Source organism: Triplophysa dalaica, chromosome 15, assembly GCF_015846415.1.
Source record: "Triplophysa dalaica isolate WHDGS20190420 chromosome 15, ASM1584641v1, whole genome shotgun sequence".
NCBI classification, from domain to species: Eukaryota; Metazoa; Chordata; class Actinopteri; order Cypriniformes; family Nemacheilidae; genus Triplophysa; species Triplophysa dalaica.
In genome coordinates, this window is record NC_079556.1 from 1,801,364 (window position 1) to 1,823,867 (window position 22,504).

The following is a 22,504-nucleotide window of genomic DNA, read 5'->3' on the forward strand; positions in this document are numbered from 1 at the left end:
CTGACACACGCAGCTGTTTAAATGATTTGGTCTGCAGAAGCCACATATCCAGTGCCAAACTGAAGGGGTCACGAGATGAAATTAATCACATGAAGAGCAATAAAGCAGTTGGCAAAGTGTCCGTACCACAGACGCGCATTTTAACTCGTTCCTCATTGCGAGCAGATAAACTTTAAAGCAGATATCTAGACTCCAACACTACGTGTAGAAATTCAAAGGAATGAGCCACCTCGTAAAATAGTTACAAATTGCTGTAAGATTGCGTTCCACTGATGTTATACAGACGTTATATCATTTTACAATTTACAATATTTTAGACCGAGAACTTACTTTACATTTCCTTTGAGAGCCTATGGAATAAAATGGCCAGGTCGACTCTCTGGTCAACTTCACATTACACCATCAGCTTCTTTACATCCAGACCTGTTCTGCCAGCTCTTATCGCTCCATTGGCTGCTCTGAAGCTCTGAAAGCCTACAGTTTCCCCAGACGACGCTGTTATATATAGATGTGCTGCTCTTCTTTATTATTTCTCTCAAGATCCTCTCCTTTTACCTGCGGAAAAAGCATAACAGAGTGTATCGGGGAGAAGTGGACTAAAAACAATATTCTCCAGTTATTTTATTCTTGTACCGAGTCTGCAGGGAGCTGAGCACCGAGGTCAGGACGGATCTAGATATTTTCATTATAGTCTCAGCCTTAGATGGGATGCCCGTGGCTCATCTCATATTGAACATGGAAATTGGAAAAGCTTTGTTCAAAATTGCTAGCTTCAACCTGATAGGTTGGATTTAGGATATAGGAAATGAAATCTTTGAAAGAAATGTGTACACTTGGATGGCACATGGTTGGGTCAAATATGGACGTCGGCTCATTTAAACAAACGCTTGGGTTTGTCCAGAGCCATTGAGAGAGTTCTGCCAACGGAAGTCCAAACTGGATGGTCACATGATTCATGGAGCCTTCAGAAGGAACTTCCAGGAACTATTGTAAGCCTTCATGAACCGCCATTGCTGTGAAAAAAACTGTTCCATTGGAGTCAACGGAGTTGACGCGACTCTCTCTCTCAATGGTTCTGGGTTTGTCCACATTCACCTCAACAGAAGTTCAAATCTTCCAGCATTTTTAAGGTTGCAGATTTGTTTGACATGATGTTTGAAAACCTAACCCAATCCACTTGTTAAGTCTCACGCACATCTGCTTCCGGGTCTAAACGCTCCATCAGTTGCGTATCGGGTTGACTGTAAATTACGGAAGAAAATGACCTTTATCTCCATTCATTTCATTTCATTTTTATGAATTGCAAAAATATTGACGTTGAAGTTTATGTAAGTTTAGCATACACTTGTGATATGACAGTGCTCATAAACAGCTGTTTAAGAGCGGATGCTCGAAACATTATTCTGGTGTCACGACTAACCAAGTGGATTGAAAAACTTAAAAGTCTTCAAACAAAAATAACATTTTCTTCAGTTTTGCAAATACGGACATTACCAGAGACTGTGATACTAATTGAATTTGTTAAACCCTAATCTATCATAGTCTTATTACATACATCTATATAATCTCTAGACTATATATTTCAAATTCACCCGACCCCAAAACGTCAACCAAACAGAATGCGGTCAGATGGCTCCTTCCTGTCTGATTGGGTCCTGTACAAGAATGAGCTGCACAGTGGACCAGAGCTTACGCCACAAAAGAAAAGATCTGGCTCTGCAAGGCCGTCTGTGGTTCACATGCTCTCTCCTGGGCTTTATCATGTCTTGAGCGCTGAAAAGGAAACAGGATGCTTATTAGACAGGCATCATCAGTACAGGACACTGCAAAGCAACATCAGATAGCAGCTATCTTCTCTTTATCTCTCCGTCTAATGGGAGAAAAAAACCTTCTGAGACTAATGATGTGAAAGCTTCTCTCGTGAAGTCGTGCCATTACCATGACAGAAAACAGCCGTGCTTAGACCTGCGGTGAACCTGGAATAACAACGTGACCGAACTATTAAAACAGCATTGAACATACACACTAAAACACTGATGCGTAACCAAGCTTTGTTTAAAAGCATTTATTTGTGTAAACATGTACAAGTGATGTGACACAGTGAACGACAACAGACGTAAGAGACAGAAGTTCATAGTACCGTATCTTTTACACGGTCAAAGTAAAACGTAATAAATAATAACAAAAACTGCATATTCCTTTGCACTTATCAGTTTAAGACAGGTTGGACTTCAGCTAAAACACATCATTAGCAGAAGAGTCTGTATCTCCTTCGACAGAGCTGAGACTGACGGACTCCTGGTCCTCTATGACAGACGGAAGCCTCACTGACATCACTCTTACATCACTTCCTCCTCCTCTTGTGTGCAGAAAAACGTCTTTATCTGTGGGAAAACAGGAGAAAAACAATGGATATGATTTTTGTGACGTGTTCGAGAGAAAAGAGGTTAAACATCTCGGATAAGCATCTAAGTCGGAAAGAATTTTCATTTTTAGGTGGATTACGCAGAATCTTTTAACAAATCTTAACTGTGATAAGATCATTAAAACACAAGTTTCGCATTGACATTCACACATGCATTTCAAAAGTACAGCTAGTAACACTTTTTCGAAACAAAAAAAAACGAATTTCCAAGTGTAATTTGCCCTAATTTAGACATTAGAATGCAATTAAGCCGTCTTAATCAATCCTTTCCAACTAAGCGGTACTGAACTCATCATTAAGTCAGTCTGACATCATCCACTTATTAGGACATGTTTTCCAAACATTCGCACTGCTTCAGTGATGACACACTTAAAAGGGAGAAACAAACACTCATCAGTCATTTCCTCCTCATCGGAGGGTGCAGCGGGCAGAAGCTGGGTGGGCATTTGCCCAGATCAATGGGGCGTGCAGTAGAGGAAGTGCTAGTGAACGGGGACCCTCACGGGACCGCCTGGGCACGCAGTGATGGAGATCAGCTCCGGCAGTTCTGTAGGGGAGGGAGTCTCAGCGGGGAGCTTTGATTCAGCCTCACACACATTCACAATAGAGGATGGTTTTCTATCCTGTGTGTTTTCTCAAACTGTTGGGGATTTTTTACTGGTGTGGAAAATACTCGACTGGCTTAGCCACAAAGATTAAAGGTGCCAACTCTACCGTTTTCATTTCTACATAAGGTTACTTGCACCAAAAATTGTATCTTTGCGAATGTTTCCCAATTACTCTCTAACTCTTAAAGTCAGAAAATGTATTTTTTAATCAATATTAACATTCATTTTTAATAAAACAATTAAATATATTTTTAATTAAACACTACTATTTTATAAAAAAAGTCAAACTATAAATATAAATGTTTATTCTTATTCAATCTAAAAAGTAAATAAAATGTATAACATTAGAGCGTACTGTTTAGGCTTCCTTTAAGACTATTTGTAAATCGCTCCTGTACATTTAAGACTTCTATTTGTAAATCACTATAATTGGCGATTATGACAATCATTATAATTAAAGACACTTCTGAATAAAAAACCTCCTAGTTCACACGGTTTGTTAGTCTGGGTCAAGCTGCTAGACACTCAAAAAGTGGCTATGTGTAAACGCAGAAGATCGTGTTCTCATGTCGTAACACTTTAACCACAATGATTTTTGCATTAGCTGTTTTCGCAGAACGAAGATTTGAGCTGTCAAAATTTTGACATATCGACACACTGAATCAAACACTTGTACTGTAAAGTTGTTTTCCATCAAATATAGCTTCTTTAAAATAACTCTGGTATGCTTTGATCCATTTGAACCTGTGATTTACTGTGAAGAGACCAACTGAGATTGTTACAATGAGTCTCTCCCATAACTTCCCTCCCACAAATATGGAGCTTCATTGTCTTTGACAGATTCAACGGGCCGCATATGTTTTGACTGGAGCGAATTCAAAGCAAACTGACGTGATCAGATTCATCAAATAGATGATTAATAAAAACTATTTCACGCTTGAACAATTCTAATATAATAACAAAAAACAGATTTGGAATACATGATATGGATCGGCTTCAATGAAAGGAGAATGAGGTGATGTTGTTCAGACTTTTTGTGTTTTGTCTATTGCCAGCATTGGCAAAAGCTTTGATCAAGATATTAAAGCCAATAAACACAGGCTGGGCCAGGAATACGCCATCTTCCTTATTAAGACATTTCGAAAAACATGATCTCTGATACTACAGTATAAACTATGGAAAAGGGAAGATTGAACAATTGATGTTATTTTACACACAAACTTAAAGGTAAAGACCCTCGAGGACATCAACTCGCCGAGGCATCTTCACGGTTGTGCATTGAATATTGTCTGTGTAGAGCAGATGGGCCGAGTCTGGCACAGGTTCTTGTTGGAAAAGCCTGTGGCTACAAACGCTACACACTATACAACACCTCGGGCGGAGGAGAGAAATAGAAAGAACGTAGAGATGAAGAGAGAGTTGGAGTTTGCCCATCGATAGAAACCAAACTTCTTATGAGGTGTAAGCAGCCTTGAGCTATTCAGACCCATGTGAATGTGATGGTGGGTGTTATGAATGAGTACAAAGTATTAAAAAAATATCTCAAATATTTGCTGTGCTTTAAAGGCACAGTTCACCCCCAAAATACGTCCCAACACTATTTTCATCCATACAATAAAAAGTGAATGGGACTGAGATTATGGGTCACCAGCAATCAGCCAAACATCTCCTTTTATGTACGCACACTAAAAAATGGGTTTGGAATAACAATTAACAAAACATATATAACAATAATCATTGATGTGAACTATCCTTTAAAAAATTGCTTCCGTTTATCTCTAAACGTTTCTGTGGTAAGTGTTTAGACAATGATTTCATTTTCTGTGTGGGCTTAACAAACATTAACAGCTGTGTGAAAAGACATGGAGTCATCACACTGGAATCATGAGGCAGACACTGCAGCGCTGTATCTTTGACTGTATAACAATACCGCAGGGACGTTAGGTCATCACCAAATTCCTGGACTGTTTAACTTGGAGAGCTTCGAAAAGACATCAGTACAAATCTTCAACCTCAGAAACACAAAAATGGCCTTTGCTTTAAAACGTAAATAATTGTGTTGCGATCGTAAGCTTGAAATAGTTTGACACCAAGAGAACAGAAAGGCCTGAGAGTCATTTGTTTGGATTTTCTAGGGATTGTAGGACCAAGATGATGATCAAGTAAGAATGAAACCACCCAAACAAGAAGATCATTCTTTATAATTTTGACATTTGAAAAGTGAAGCTTGTTTTCTAGAGCATTCCTAAAGCTGCGTGTCAACCGGTTTTGTGGGAACATGACAAAAAACACAGCTTCTTACAGGAACAGTGAACCCAAACAGTGCACATTTACATCTAAGCAAAGCAACGTAGAATGCACACAAGGGTATACTTTTAATATGTTGTGTGTTTCCTGGGAGTCTAGCACATGAACTTGGTGTTGTGAGTGTCACGCTTAACAAGCTGAGCTACAGCTATCTGGAATTAAACTGTCAGCTCTTCATGACTTACTATTGCTCTCTATGAGGAAATGCACCGGCTGGCTTATGAGAATGTTTCCTAACAGGAAATAGCTACATGACATAAAATGAGTTCTCATGCCTCCTCATGCCACTAAACTCAACTCAACTTTATTAATATTGCACTTTTTCATTGTTACAAAGCAGCTGTACAAACTTTTATTAGTTCTACATGCCACTGTGTAATGTTACAATGATCCGGCAGCTTTATGATTGACGACATTTCACAACCAACCAGAACCATAGACATGTGTACGCAGATGGCACGTTCGATGTCAATATAACAGGTTTTTAAAGTATGGTCACTTTTTATGTTGTATTAGCTAGAAGGCATTTGTCTTTTCTATTTCGTTAAGCAATTATAATTATAGTGTTTAGAAATACAAAACAGCAGGTGAAATTTGAACAATTTGCCTAATGCACAGTCTAACTGCATCTCAAGACCAGCATTGACAGTTCCAATATGGCCGTTGTCTTATGTGCGCAAACTTAACTCCCAGCGAAAATCTGTGAAGAATCCCTGTAGATACATTACGTTACATAACAACTCGTTTTAGTTCCTTTATTTGCCAATTCTCAGGAAAAGCACGTCCACTCGTCAACCCGCCAGAGAGAGAAAAAGAGCACGCCCATGTGTCAACCAGCGAGAGAAAGAGCACGAGTACACATCAACCAGCTAGAGCGAGAGAAAGAGCACACCCATCAATGTGCTTTGCAGAAGTTCAGCTGTGTTTGTTTGCTCACTGCGTTCGGGTAAGTAATGTTATATAAACGCTGGACATAACGCTGGATTTGGAGATCGTTTGAAACTGATAGATGGATCAGTCCCAGCGCTAAAAGATGAAGGACATGAACCGCACGAGGTAAGTGAGCCTGAGTCAAATGTCTGTGTTTTGTTGGCAATCGCCGCGTTCGTGCATTATGTCAACAACACAAAAATGTAGTGAATCAAGAGGTACGCAAGAATAATGAGATGATGTATTGTGTGGTTGTGCTGTAGATTCGCCCCCTGCACGCCTCCAGGGGCTGTTTTCAGAAATAATCGTACAGCTGTATTCTTCTTTTATAAATTTGATCAGACTAAATACTCTTCGAAGATACGAAGTAACGTGTACTACTCTATAGGTACTCAAGATTAATATGAGATTGGCAGAAACTGCGTGTGTAACCTCTGCTTTAAATCCAACAAAGTCAATACGACTTTATTATAATTATAATTCATATCAATATAGATTAAATACCAATTATTGTATAATATTTTATTTTAACACAATTTATTTAATATAGTTATGATACAATAAATATTACATTTATTCTAATTCTAATTCATATCAATATAGATTAAATAAAATATAAATAGTTATATTATAATAATATTATTAGCAACTAGCCAGACCGATCACAAACCTGCAGTTAACTGTGTCCGATGAAACCGCCTATAGGATCACATTGAAACTCTAGTCTATGTATATACATCTAAGCTATATAAATTACATATTGTGCCGAAATACCCTGGCAACCATGCATTGCATTTTTTTGCAGAGCCAAACGAAAGAAGTCACATAAAAAAGTGATCTGTCTTATGTTTGGTTCAGTTATTAGCACAGCATCTATTGCTCAAACTTCAAGAGTGACATTTCAACAATGCCTTTCAACTAGAAGAGTCTCCAAACTTTGATTAAACCTGGATCCAGAGCCTGACCTCTTTTGGGCATGTCAGTAAAAACAGAAGAGCAGAGAACAGAGATTGATATCAGTGTCTCTGCAGAGCACCAGGTGGTGAGGTCAAACCTTATCCATCAGCACGGCTTGAAAATATCACACCATACACAAAGACGCTTCAGATGTAAGAGAGGAACTTCTGCATGACCTTCAGAGATGGTAAAAGTAGCCAGGTGGACAATAAACCCAAATTCAGTAAAGAACAAAACAAATGGCCAGAGCTGAGAAAGATCTCACACATTTGGCAAAGAGCTCATTCCAGAGAAGTGGAGCATCAGGAAAAATGACTCACTAGTGTGTGTTTAAAATCTAATGGTAATAAACATGCAAACACGTTCTCGCACACACCTAAAGTTTGGCTTGGCTCTTCCAAGACACCTGCAAGCACTTAACAGAGTTCTCCGGCGTGTTCATGCGCTCGAGACTGACAGATGTGTTCAACCCCTCCCGCTCATCTTCACCACTTTCTCCGCTCTCATCTGGCTGCTGGGAGGTTTGGGGATTTTAAAGAATGAAGCTGTCTGGCAGTGTTTATATAGTGGTAGACAGTCTTTGGAAAGCTTCCTATGCCGTACTGTTTAAAATAGAGCTTCAGCAAGGGTTAGTGTCGAGAGAAGCATTTAGAACGTGCGACGTGCGATCAAAAGCATCTATTTTGTACACAGACAGAATATATGAAGAGTTTGGTTCCAAAAAGAGAAATGACTACTCTTTTTTTGAATCATTGATAGTTTTTTGTTGCTTTCAGTTTTGTTCTGCAAATGTCATAAATCAAATCCAAAAGGGACTTAAGACAAAAGAGCTGAAATAATAACATAACTTCACTTTCCCCGTGGGCATGTCAAAGCGTTCAGAAGAGCCAATCGCATTCAGACTTTTCCTGCTCCAAGCTAATACCAGACACATCTTAAAACCCACATGACTATGTTGATAGGCAAATAAATAAGAAATCTGGGGTTATTTTGGGAAAATTCTTTCTGAAACGTTCTTTATCCCCAAGCACGGAACACAATAGGCTAGTGAACTAAACGGTTGCTTTATTAAATTGAAAAACGGGGAGCAAAGACAGCCAGTGGTCATGTCTGCTTGTAACGCAAATACCAAAAGAAACAAATTAGATACAATTGTGATGTATTTGGGTTTTATTCAAATATATTCTTAATGATGTATTTTAAATTGTGTGTGCTTGTTGCATAGTTGTGCTTGGAGCGTAAACTTTCAGAAGAACACGCTTGGCAGAAAGGCACAGGAGAATGACTACTGAAGTATTTGTACAAAAGATCACCAACAAAATAATAGTCAATGTTTGCTTTTTCGCATGTAATCTTTTGGGTTGTTTATTCATTTTTTTGTATTTGACAAGAAAACCACCTTCCATGATATGCTGTATTTTCCACTACAATAACTTTGACCAATAAATCTCTTTAAGTTAAGTGTTTTATCCATTTTGCCATGCGTCTCATATTTTGAAGAGAGGCCATTTAAAGCCTATTTTGTACAAATATGTCCCCCCGCCGGACATCACCTTCAGTCACTACAATAGATCAAATCTATAGCACTATAGTCTTGGACCAATGCATAAACATTCCTTCAGCTTTATGTATTCCGCTAGCGTGACATCACGGTACCTTTCCCATGTCTTAAAGATCATAACTGGTTTAAAGCCAGATATCTTCCATTCAAGGTTAAAGAACAGGGCGTGTGTTTGAAAAGTGGGATAGCGGCTCTTTCAGAGTCAAAGTGTCAAACCAAAAGCAACGCTTCGTAAATTAATTACACCATCTTCCCAGCCTCATGTTTGGGGAACACGGCCAAAGGCTCACGGCTTGGGAAAAACGTCAGGTCGAACTTGATTTACTGGGCTATACTTCTGCAGGTGGAGACCTCCTAACACGGCCCGCTGAAGATTTCGATTCATGAGGTGCAGGGTGGGGGTGCGGCCAGGTGGAGATGGGGTCGTCCGCGGAGCATTTAAAACCCCATCAAACTTCCTATCCCCTAAAGACAGATTAAGTCAATCAAAGACATCAATGAGTCTTAACTAATCCTTTCTTTCTGCTTGTTTACAGCACCGCTCAGGAAAGCCGCATGGGCCGCTGATTGAAGCATTGTGTTGCAAAGTGCCGCCCACCATCCATCTCCCACCGTTTCATCTGTCCCGACCCTAGAAACAAGAGCAGCTTGAATACAGGGAGTGCTAATTGAGAGTCGAGGGGTTACGACCTTTGGATAGGGGTCCACCCATCTCCACGGAGAGGGAACCGCGGCTTCGGTGAGCATACAGTTCGAATCCGAGGTCACGTGGAAAAGTCCTCTTGGCAGATCCTAGCGATGAAATCAAGTATGAGGAGGCGCTGCTGTGAAGATCTGGCAGCAGGGTTGGATTCAGGGGGATTTGCATTCGGCCAGAGGAGCTTTTATCCCCCCTGCCTCTCGTCCAAAGAGGGCTGGAGGGGGCCTGGGGTGATGGGACAGCCTCTCAATGATCCTTTCATCTGGATCTGGAGAAGAGGTTGGAACACAGAGCTGGGACTCCCATGCGGAGAAACCCGGCCGTAACCTCACGCTGAAGGGTCAAGGAGCGGAGAGGAGATAAGGTCAGCGAGGCCACGGCTCAGGGCCAGAGATAGAGAGACACAGAGGTAGATAGAGAGAGAGTGAAAGAGAACAGAGAGAGATGTTATCCGTCTTCATTTGGAGAAAACCCCTACGTGGGTTTGTTAAAGTCGATGGACACTGTATCAGAGACAAAGACAAAGCCAGTGTTTACGGCCACCGCAGGCCATCAGTCGGAACAGCTCATGGGTGAAATTGATCAAACATGTAAAAAACATGTCAAAAGAAAACAAATAAATTGTATTTAACAAAACGATTTTTTACATTGTGACATTATCAGAAGAGTTAAAGACATTTTGACTTACAAATATCATTACTGTAATGCAACACAGCGCACGGTTAGTTGTAATGGGTTTGTCGCGTCGCATCCAGTGTGGAAAAAATGTAAAATTATAATGGGTTTTACTGCGTCTTTTATGTATTTTGTCGTCTCGTGTCGGTCGCGTGAAAATTGATGTTTTTTTATTTTCTTTGTCAATTTTTTTTAGGGCTTTCAAACGATTAATCGCAATTGATTGCATTCAGAATAAATATTTGTGTTTACATAATATATGTCTGTGTACAGTGCATATTTATTTTGTATTTATAGACACAAAACCTAGGAACTATTTAGTTGTAATTATTTATTTTTACCATCAATTGAAATTATCTATTAACGTTTGTTCATTTTAATTTTGTTTTTGAATAAAATAAAAAATATAAATTCTTGTTTTGTTTTTGATACCTACACTATCAAGGTACAAAACTGAAAAAACGATAAAAAAAATCTGCACCATACATTTTCCTCCAATGACATTGAAACAATGATGTTTATGATCATATGAGCATCTGCTAAACGGATCGTTCAAAGACTGACAATATGAGTCTTCTGAACTTCTTCTCACAGACTTGGACCCCAGCTGGAGAACCAAAAAAGAGATTTTTGAGAATTCATTTATTGGCATCACTGTCATTATAAATACAACTCTTTCCACCTTGCACAACAGGCTAATGCATTTCACAGAAGTTGTGCTATACAGGGACTTAAAACTATGCCGAAACAGAGCCGTGGACACTCCTTTGGACTAAAGGTTATTTTTAGATAAGTGGGCTATTTGTCCCGAGAGAACTGGGGGTCCGAGCCTCAGAAACGACTGAGAGAAAAAAGCCATCATGTGGGCCAGCTTCAAAGAGGGTCAAACAGAAAGGTAAAATAATTGAGAAATCAGCTCTGTTCCAGGAATAACTCTGCCTGGTTGACCTTCTATTCTCGCCGGCACTCAGATTTAATGAGGTTTTCTTCAGATAAATGAAAACAACAACCCTTTTCATTTCCAACTCTCACCCATCAACATTTACTCCAAGAATACTAAATGAAGCTGTATTTCTATGCCAATACTGACACACACTGCAGTAAGTATGCAACAAAACGCTTAAAAAATTGGACTGAAATAATAAAATCATTTGGCTAAGCAGCTGTAATTGTATAATGGTATAAATGATATAATGATGGTCTTTAATGGTGTAATGATGCGTTAAGCTTCTCTGTGGAAATGTGATAGGCTTAATTCATTTATCACCATGAGTTCTTGAATACAAGCAAAACCTTTTCCTCTTTATAAAACACAGGTGAGGATAAAGAAGTCATTTTAATAGGGTTTTTGACATCTGAAATCCAAGGACTATCAAACTAGCTATTTTAGAAATAAACGCTCATATGAATTGAATAATGGGAAGTTACATTGTTTTTATAGTACACAAATTTTATTTCAACAGATAGCTTACAGGAACAGTTCTGTCTTGTTCCAAATCTGTATAAATGTCTTTGTTCTGATGAACACAGTGAAAGATATTTGGAAGAATGCTTATAACCAAACAGTCACCATTGACTACAACAGTAAGAAAAATGTCTTCGTCAATTTCTTTGTCCTGTTCAACACATAAGAAGATATTTTGAAGAATGTAGGAAAGCTCTTTTGACTACCAATATAATTTTTCCTACTATGGCAGTCAACGGTGAACCAGAAATCTTTCTCTGTGTTTAACATAAAAAAGTAATTGTAACAATTGTAACGATAGTTTTGGGTGAACTGTCCCTTACATATATAAGGACAATAAACACTATTTTATAAAAAAATATATACCGCTTTTTTGCATTTATTTTCAGAAGACTGAAGCTTAAATACAGGAAGTAATACTGGACGAGAGAAAGTAGAATCATGAGCTGGGACTCACACACTGTCAACCTGAAGAACCGTTGGACTATTTCTCTCCGTCCACTTTGCAATTGTTACGAGTGAAAAAAGTAAAAGTCGTTGAAAGCCATGAAACGACAAATCTACAAACCGTTTAATTTGCCTACGCCTGCTCTTGCTATGTGCCAGACAGCTGTACGTTAAACTAGATTTCTCAAGCAATGTCGCCCCTCCTGCATCTCTCCCGCAGCGCTCCGATGGGGGCCAGGAATGAAGCAGGCTCGCGGAAGATCGCATGACAGTGAACCTGAAAACAATCTGCTATCTGCAGAAGCCAGCAAAGCATTATATTGGCTTAGCACACCTTCAGTCTTAGATCTCGTCTAATTAAGAGGCATGCTTTGAAAACTAAGCTGTCAGCCTCGTTCACGGCACTTCTATCAGGAACGCTGCTCTCTGTACGCCTAACCGAGCGTATCCAGGTATGTGAGGGCCCTGCGGGAGTGCGGCAGAAGCTGCGATCACTGAGGGGTGGAGGGGGAACGGGTGCCAGGGCGGACCTGTGGGCGAGCCGCCCGAACTGTCAGCCATCTGTGAACAAGGGAGCGTGTGTCTGAAGGGCTAAAATGATCTGAAATAAGAGGGAGTGATGGGAAGGCATGTATGTGGGATTGAAACAAAACGCTGGGGAATGCATGCGTGTATCTGCTGGACTCGCTGATGGGACAGTTTTAGTAGAAAAAAATCTGGATGTGAAGAAGATATTTTGAGAAATGCCTCAAAAGTGGTTTTGTGTCCATACAATGGGGTTCAATATTACTAACGTTCTTCAAAGTATCTTCTTTTCTTTTCTGCACAATAATGAAAGTCATACAGTTTGTGATGACATGAGGTAGTTAAATGTAGGCAGTGAACTATCCCTTTAAGTACCTGACAAATAAGAACCCAGATTCAAACCCAACACAAACCACCCGACATATTAAAGCAAAAAAACTCAAGAAAGAAACAAACCTCTGCAGATCACATCAAAATTCAAGTAAGCCTCGACTTCACACAGCATCAGCTGACAAGTAACATCGATTTCTTTAAATGGCTTGAAACTCAAACTGAAGCATCAGCTTCTACTCAGCTTCTCAGCTTCTACTCACCCTGCATACAACACAACCAGCCAAACAAAGACGCACTGAAAAATATTATGTGAGAGTCACAGTGGCGGCAGAAATTGGACGAGAACCTGGAAGCACATGTGAAAGTACTGATAGATTCAAGATGCTGGTCTGGTTGTACAGAACTGGTGGTAGCCAGGATCTTAATGGGGCGCTGGGGTCTGTTCCAGTTCCCCGGCTGGGGGGAAAGAGCCATAGAGAGACGGGGAAAGAGAGAGAGGTCGAGTGGCAGTGAGAGCGAGTCTTACATAAAACACATGGAAACTCAGAGCTGTCAGAAACAAAAGGCTGCAAACACACTCACCTGAAACACAACACTGAGTCAATGTGGCGAAACCATTTTGTTAAATCAGCGTGGCAGATGCTCATATAAAGCGATAGGTAATGACGGACCATTATGACTTTACCATGGTGTTGCTTTAATACAATCTTTTAATACAACTCAGCTATTGTTTTATAAAAAAAAAGTTTATCATCCATGATTCGAGTCACACACGATGACACACACAAACCTTTTCAAAATTATAGCTACAGTGCATTTTCATGTCAATTGATATCCATGGAGCCCATCTTCATCTACACTGACCAGTGAGTTTTAAATACTGGCTGAACCTTCAGGCAATGACGCTGTCGGGGAGGGGGCGTGAGCAACTCGAAATGCATTTTCAAGTCCACATTGAATTTGGCAACAGCCAAGTTTAAATGAAAATACAATCTAACATGTTCAAGCTGTCACTGTTAATGCATTAAGGGAAATTAACATTAGAATTTTCATTTTGCTACAGTTTTGCTTGACTATCTTAAACGTATATAATCAATCCGGGAAATCATTTTCTTTTTAATTTTGCAAGTTAAAGTGCGTTAAAAATATCCATTTAAATAACATATTAAAACTAGTGTAGGAACTGACTAATGCAATTGCTATAATTGACTTTTTATTTTCATTTTGCACTTACTGTTGCGTATTTGATATTTAAAATGTATATTTAAATACACAGTTGCATTGTCATTTTACATACTGCATTGCCATTTTGCGTAATGCACTTCAATTTGAAAACTGCAACCCATATGCTTCCATAAATAAATGATGACATAATTTGTTTCTTTTTGGGTGAACTATCCTTTAGATGGTCAACATTTTGCAACTTAATAATCAAATCAATTCCTGGTGGCGTGTATATGTTGGCTTTAATAATGTATAAACCACCACAAACATCGTTCACCAGCCGCCCATCCAGTGGATCCTCAACAGCAGGATAATTCACTTATGAGCCCACTGTTTCCTGTAAAGTGGGCCCATGTTGCCCCGTCATATAGGACACACATCCATCCATCTGGCAGACAGAAGGTCCCTCCTCGCCACTCATCCCAACTTCAAACACAAACACAGGCCCGTAACCCCGCAAAACCTCAGTGCACCGTAACAGGAGCACTCTCACCAAAGCCCTTCTCCTCCACCTGTGAAAGGAAAGATTCTGCCTTCTGCCGCGTGGCTTAGCGCCGCTGCTCGGCGCGGTTGATCAAAGTGGTCCTGCTCCGGGGACGAGCACCCCCTCCTCTCAATGTCTGGCAGATGAGGAGTCAGAGGTGAAGAGGTGAGGACTATTGGAGCGCACAGCCGCACTCACAACCCGGTTCATATTCAAAAGTCTATCCTTCTCATCTCCACTCATCCATCTGTGCGGGGAACTTTATCTCTGCGCCTGATCTCACGCTTGACAGGAGGACACGGGACTGCCGGAACCGCCCGGTGCTGCATCCCTCCAAGCAAAAAGAGAAAGTAAATCTGTTTAACGGGACGTCAGAGCATCAGCCATGCCAATTGAGTTTTGTGAAGAAGTTTTGAACAATGGGCTTAAAGTAATAATAAAGTCCCCAAAATAAGCTCTCATTATTTTATTTACCCTCATGTTGTTCCACACTCAAATGATTTTGTTTCTTTTGTGGAACATAAAGAAGAAATTTTAAAGACTGCTATTAAAACAAAGCATATAGTGGGTCTATATCTCATGATGACATCTTATGTTCACTGTTCCTTAAATAAAATTCAATTTTGAAACAAAACTACCGATCAAAATTATTTAAAATTATTACCATAATTTCTATCACAATACTAAAATGGTTAAAGCTTCAACTTTTAGGCTAAAAATAAACCAAAAATGGCTGAAAATGTACATAAACAGTTACCATTCTACAACTACTATACGTTAATTATGGTCACACGAAATGTCCGTTTCACGTCATTTGATTTCAACAAACGAAACCAAGTCAAGTAATTTTTGTTTAAACAAAAATTGCATTATAGATGCTGAAGTTTCAGATTGCAGTTACAACTATTAAAGCTCCAGTGTATGAAATTTTGGCATCTAGTGGTGAGGGTCAGAATTGCAACCAACGACTCACTCAAACCCTCCCTTTGGAAACACTAAGGAGGCTGACAGAGGACTATGACGTGTCGCATTTTCACTTCTTTGCCGAAGGAGATAACGAAATAAAGGAGATTTACGAAACGCGCTCTTTAGAGCAGTTTGTCCCTTTCGGGCTACTGTAGAAACAACATGGCAAATTCCATGTAAGGGGACCCGCGGTGTGTTTAGATAGAAACAGATCATTGTAAGGTTGTAAAAACATAAAGATTCAGTATGTAAGGTCTTTATACATCTCTGAAAACATTTGTATAATAGATTGCATTTGTGTCAATAGATCCCCTAGAAAATGACAGTACACATTGGACCTTTAAACTGTAGCGACTTGGTATTGTCCTCCATTGTCTACAAAATATAAAAATATAATAATTGAATTATTCTAATAGTTATTATCACTAATTTCACAGTAGTAACAATAATAGAATGAATTTTGGTGAAAACAAGGCCACCGTGATAAATGTTTGTAAGCACTTTCAGGAAAGTCTATCGGTCAGCAACTAAAACTGTATTTATAGATTGTGAGAAACATCATTTAACTGAACCTGCTCACGCTCGACCAGTTGGCGTAATTTGCAGATGACTGCGGTACCAAAGGACCAGAGCAAAGAACTTCAAACATGCATCGTCCTCAACAGACACAATAAAATGATATGCATGGCCGGGGTGAGTGGCGTGGAATGTCTGTTGGTCTCCAGCTCTTAGCAGAACCTTCTGCAGCTGTTCACAGACAGACGGCTCAGTACAGCTGGACGAACTGACAACACATTTTCAAGCTTCCTCGAATTACATCGAACAACTGGACGAGGGGTTTATTCTCGACAGCTCGCGCTAACAGGCCGTGTAGATCTTACAGGAAAACTCTGAGCATAAGAACGCATGATTTAAGAATGATTTGTTTTCCACTCCTCGACATCTTGAAGGCAAGCACATTTTTCCAAGACTTCCTCAGAAGACACGCTGCCATATGAGTCACTTGTTTGTGCAGAGCTCATCCTGGCCGATTTGGCAGCACGCTGCAAGTTTTTTTGTTTCATCTGAAGTTAGAAAGCGTTGTGGACCAGCATTCCATATGGGTAACATTTCACTGGAAATCTGTGTATGGAATATATTATGTGAGATTCAATTTGAATGAAAACAGGCTACGTATCATTTCAAATTCAACAAACAAAAATAAATAATTGATATTTTGAAAAAGGAAAATGAAGCGTGTTTATAGGATTATTAGAAGTTATCTTGTGCATTTGAGGATTGACATTTCCTTCCCAAATGCTTCCCTTTTTATTCGTTATTCTTCTACAGCGTTTTCATTTACCATTTAAATCAAAATAAATATATATTTTTGCATTATGGTACTGAGAATCTGTCATGAAAAACAATGTGAGAAAAAACAATACTAACATACTGTTGACTTTTTTATGTTGATAATGGGGTTAAATATGACTACGGCATGTTTCTGACATCTTAAAGAAACAGTCCACCCAAAGATACAAATTCTGTCATGATTAACTCACCATCAAATTGTTCCAACTCTGTTAAAATATCTTTTTTGTGATGAACACAGAGAAAGATATTTGGAATAACACTTATAACCAAACCCATCTTGCCCCCCATTGACTACAATAGTAGGAAAAATTACTTTATACATTTCTGTGTTCTGTTGAACACAATAGAAGATATTTTGAAGAATGTCTAAACAGTTCTTGGGCACTTTTCACTACCGTTCACATGTGTCCTACTATGGTAGTCAATGGTGGCCAAGAACTTTATGGTTTAAAGCATTCTTCCCAATATCTTTCTCCGTGTTTACCAAAGCAAAGAAATTGTCTATCCCCTCAAACCTGTCTATTAATGTTACAAAAAAACATGTTTCCAAGTATTCACCACACTACCGCATAATTTAACCAGAACCCATTGCAAAAGTTTAACATAGCATTACACCACCACCGAAACTTAGCTATAATATGTTACTCGAGCTATAAAAGTGCTCCGAGAGCTTCATCCGCCGAACCCTGCGACGCTTATGTCACGGCTGTCGTGCCTCAGCAGGGTGGCGGCTTGTAACTGTGCCGTGAAATTGCTTTGCAGCATCTGCAGGTCAGACGATGGGAAAGTCCGATAAAGCATGACGATAAACAAGAACTTGGCCGGGCGAGTCTCTGTCAGTCAACTGCAGATAAGCACTTACTGTGACGCTACAAAGGGGCCGTATGAACACAAACACACACACTACACTCATCACTTACCCATCTTACACAGACACTTGACACTGTCATTCCACACCCTGCTGTCAAAACAACTACAGTCTAAACCTATACAGTTCCAGACAGTGTTAAGCTTTTACAAAATGACCACGGTAACCATAGTTTCTTACAAAATACCACAAACACACCAAAGAAATAATAATAGTTATGGTTGCCTTACCAAGTACCACTAACAACTGTACTTCCAATGATATTTGGGCAGGATAGTTGCCACGCAAGAACTGCATATTCGTCTTCTTATTTTCTCTCTCTGGAGCCGTTTTACGTCCGTCTTGGAGTGATGTTAAAGACTTAACAGTCCCACTTTGGTTTTGGCAGAACTGTCTTATTTAATCTGGAAAAGTTGATTTCTCAATTCAGCTTTAAAAAGTGCATGCACATTAAACACAGCGTTCTTTGGCACAGCTCAACGGCAACATACACAGCAAACATCATCATGAGTACAGTACAGAATAGATAGAACTGGATAGAACTGAATCTAAATCAAAACGAAGAACCCAACATCATTTGGACAAGACCCGTGTCCCGTCACTTCATTTGTGGGAAACGTGAGGTTGACCTCTTGCATAACTTCTCTGTGTGGTGGATTTCCACATACTTTACCAAACACAAAGTGTAAAAACACTTTCTTAAGCACTAAATCCAGTTAAGCCTGTCTTCTTGTCTAGAACAACATGGTTTCTCCCGCCATTTTCTTTTTGTTGTAAATGAACGGCCTCTAACACAACACCCTCTCTACTCTGTTCACCTTCTGTTTTGCTCTTTCCATTCTGTTTCAATGTGGTAAAGTTCTGGGTGGCTACAAAACCTCAACTCTTCGGGTTTGTTTATACAGAGTGTTATTCCAGAGCTTTTGGAGTGAGAGTTTATGTCCGAACGGCAGAGAGAGCGGGTGAATGTGTGGCTGCATAAAGACAAAGACAGAATTTAACTTTCTGGTTTGTTATTCTTTCATCGGGTCCCATTATCACTTCGTCCCACTTTAGGAGAAAAACATGTCCAAAGGCTGGCATTGACCGGACTCTTCTTTCATCCTGTAACCCCCGAAATCACATCAAAAATGTGAAAGAATGGGAAGTGTGCACTAAATACACTTTATTCACATTGGATGTTATTTATATGTTAGAGTTGTAAGGTCAAACAAGGCCACTATACTTGAGGTCTGATAAATGGTAAGAAGTCGACAGTGTCATCCAATGACACGTATACATGCTGCAAAATTGTTTTGTGCTTCTGGCGTTTGGTCAACGGTCGATTTGTTTAAACAAACACGCTTGAGTCTTCATTCTTTGGCCATAGACCTAAAAGCAGACGTGGAGTAAATAAACTGCTCTCCTCTGCGTTTAAACCAGCCCCCCCACGTCCGGGAGGAGCGGCGTGATGAAAAGTGAAAAGAGGAGACAGCGTCTCAGTGTGTCTGTGTTTGTTTGCGTTAGACTGCTGTTTGAAAAGGAAACACGAGATCGCGTCACACTGCGAGCTCAAACCGAAACAAAAACATTAATAATGCAACGATTTTTTGAGATGGTGGAACTTCACAGCACATCACAGAAATCTGGGCTGATTTGAAATGAACGTAAAGATTTGCTTTCTTATGCACATGAAGGTCTTACTAACTATAGTTCAATCCATATGTGAAATACATAAATACAATTTGCATTTGTATGCAATGTAACATATGTTAAACGGAACCATAAAACAGGCCGTGTCTTGAAAACTTCAACTTGACATCGACTTCAAATGCTGTATAACTTTCACAGGGTCAGATCTTTACTAACAAATGCATGTTAAAACAATATAATAAATATTTACAAACTTTTTTTACTTAATGATTAGCTGTCATCCAGCTGTCCTGTTTAGAACACGTTCTTAAAGCTAACTTTCAATAAAGATCTGAGTTGTGTGCGATAGATTATGTTTACGTAACGCATTAAACTCTTATTACACAAAAGGCAATAAAAACATTATTTTTAAAATAAAATATCGACTTTAAAGCTGCAATCTGTAACTTGACTTTTTATGGAAAGCTCTGCTTGAAACACAAAGTAATTTTCTATTTCTTAATTGTCTTTATGTATCAACAAACAATTGATCACAGATTATATTATATTATATATATATATTATATTATAAATCGTTATGTATTTTTAAACACAAGTATTTGCCAAATAACTCATTTTTGATTTTTAAACCCAAAACAGCTTTGAAATAAAATTATAAGGCATGCATGTTTAAACAATGTGTAAGCAGGAAAAAAAAGACCTTCACAATCCGACCGAAGCGTAAATGATTCCTGCATGCTTTGCATAACAATGAGCTTAAAATGTCATCAAAATTCAGCAGCAGGACCATGCAAATCGCAAGTCACTTGAATGCGTGCTTCTCTGTTCTCACTTGGCACACATATATTTTTCTGAACCCAACGTGGCTGCAGGCGTGTTATCATTACAGGGACGAGCTGGCAGAACCGATCGAGAAACAGGGCCCACACATAGCTGAACTAAACACGGCTCTCAACACCTTGAAAGATGTTTTGATCCCAATAAAAACAGAGCGACGGAGCAGCTTGGAAACAGTTTATCGGTATGGCCCTCGAGAGGCGAGCTGTGTGCCCTCACCCCCTTCCTGTGCTCCACAGAGGGGCCAATATTTCACACACAGAGTCCAGTGTTCAAGCAAAGCCACTTTCACATCAGGATAGAGAGTCTTTTATGGGTTGTGCAAGTCTGTGAAGCACAAGTATATATATGAATGTACATAACCAATGGACAAAGATCTCCACATTTCACAAATAATAAAAAATGAAAGGTTTAAAATAAATATAATTGAAAATATTATATTTATATTATATATATATTATTTTTTGTTCTATCGCTTTAACACAACACAGTTTGTTGCTACTTGTTGTACAAAGCACGCACCAACTACTGTACATGCAAACAACAGAATGAACCTTACAGACACTTAACATGTCCTAATGTAATACAATTCTATCTAATATAACATACCAAACGATTATACAACTTGTCATTTAAAGCATCAACAACATTGTACGGTGTGGGCATTGGCTAAAACTGGAAATAAATCAAATGAATTCAAAATTTCAGAGAAAAACTGGCACCACACTTCATCTGTGGCCCAAACCAGCCACAATTACATCAGCATCCTTAACTTGCCTCTCAACCTCAGTGTCACTGAACAGAGCATCTATTCTCTGATTAGTAAAGCGCTAGATGACAATCAGAAAGAGCAGATGTACACCAGAGGACGTTTCTCAGGTCATGTCTACATCGATCTGAGCGTACAGTAGGACACTAAGCCTTTATTAGACGACACAATTGGCCCATCTGTAGATCAGACACAGGCGCGAAGCGTAGCCACAGAAGGTCTATTTGTTCGATGCCTTTCGTCTGGGGTAAAGCTGTGACTAAAAGGGTCTCGTGTCATGTACTTACAGTATAGGATTGCACTGGGAAAACAAGGAAACACATTGGGGTACATTCAGAGCTGTCACCTCTATTCAAAGGCACAAACGCTTTACTGTGTGAGCGCTGATAAAGAGCAGAAAAGGACAGATCTAACAGTGAGACTTTGTGAAGATATACAGGCTGTTTAGCGTAATAACGTTTTGTGACGCCTACAATAGAAATAACAGTGCATGTCTATGTAAACGGACACCTTTAGGATTTAACCAAACAAGCCATAGTTGTAAGACGGACACACACATACAGAATTGTCAAAAGTGATGTTCAATTTTGGAATATTTACTAATTTGTCCAGATTTAAAACGCAGTATTAAAGCTTTATTACAAATTTTGTATGAGAGTTATTATGCTATTTTGATCTTTATTGCAAAATTATATCTTTTTTTGACTTCTGTGTTTTAAAGGTACAGTTTATAGAAATCGCCGCTAGAGGGCGCACGATCAAAACAAAACTAATCTCGTAGCTTGATGACGCTTTGTAGAAGCGTGGAATGATGGGATATGTTGTCTTCAACTCCACCACTGATGGTACCGCTGATACATCAATCAGACGGGGATGAGAAATCATGTTAACGGAAGAGGTAAAGTAATAAAGTTTGATAAATCTTGCGTTTGATGAAATCATTATCATGAATTAGACCAGAGTAATGGAAGGTTTAAAACTAAATTGTTAGTCATAGATGTTCCAGTAATTGTCCAATTCGAGGGTGTGATAACACTGCGCAGTTTTAAGTGTATCATAGTAAAAGTTCTTTTGAACGATCCCACATTTTTTGCAAGAATGCTAGACAGACGGACAGCACACTCTACTTCTGCATCAGGTCTACGACAGTGTCACGCGGTTGCTACGTCAGTAAAGGCGGTAACAAAGTGTAACGCGGATATAACGCCTTTCTCTGGATTTAAAAGCAGTTGGAAACATATTGTAAGTACTCTAATGTACTAAAAGTACTCCAAGTACTAAAAATATATAACATTGGCCTAGTGGTTTTGGGATATTTTGCTGCAAAATTCTTACAAACTGCACCTTTAAGTCGATTTTAATGTTTAACATCCATGATGGTCATTAACTGGTTCCAGTCAAATATTTTACATAAATGGATGAGGTTTTGTGCATCTGA

General features: G+C 39.2%; 1 protein-coding gene across 6 annotated transcripts in view; it reads right to left on the reverse strand.

The window, feature by feature from the left end:
• Window positions 1–2,050: 2,050 nt before the first annotated feature.
• The window catches only part of kiaa0586 (KIAA0586 ortholog), a 95,572-nt gene continuing 75,118 nt past the window's right edge, over window positions 2,051–22,504 (reverse strand). For 5 of the 6 annotated variants that reach the window (XM_056767564.1, XM_056767571.1, XM_056767565.1 and 2 more), the window contains exon 32: window positions 2,051–2,384. In XM_056767564.1, coding sequence (XP_056623542.1) covers window positions 2,236–2,384 — 149 coding nt within the window. In that variant the 3' untranslated portion in view covers window positions 2,051–2,235. Of the gene's footprint in view, window positions 2,385–13,797; window positions 14,973–22,504 lie in introns of those variants that run through there. The other variant, XM_056767570.1, reaches the window with a different exon arrangement.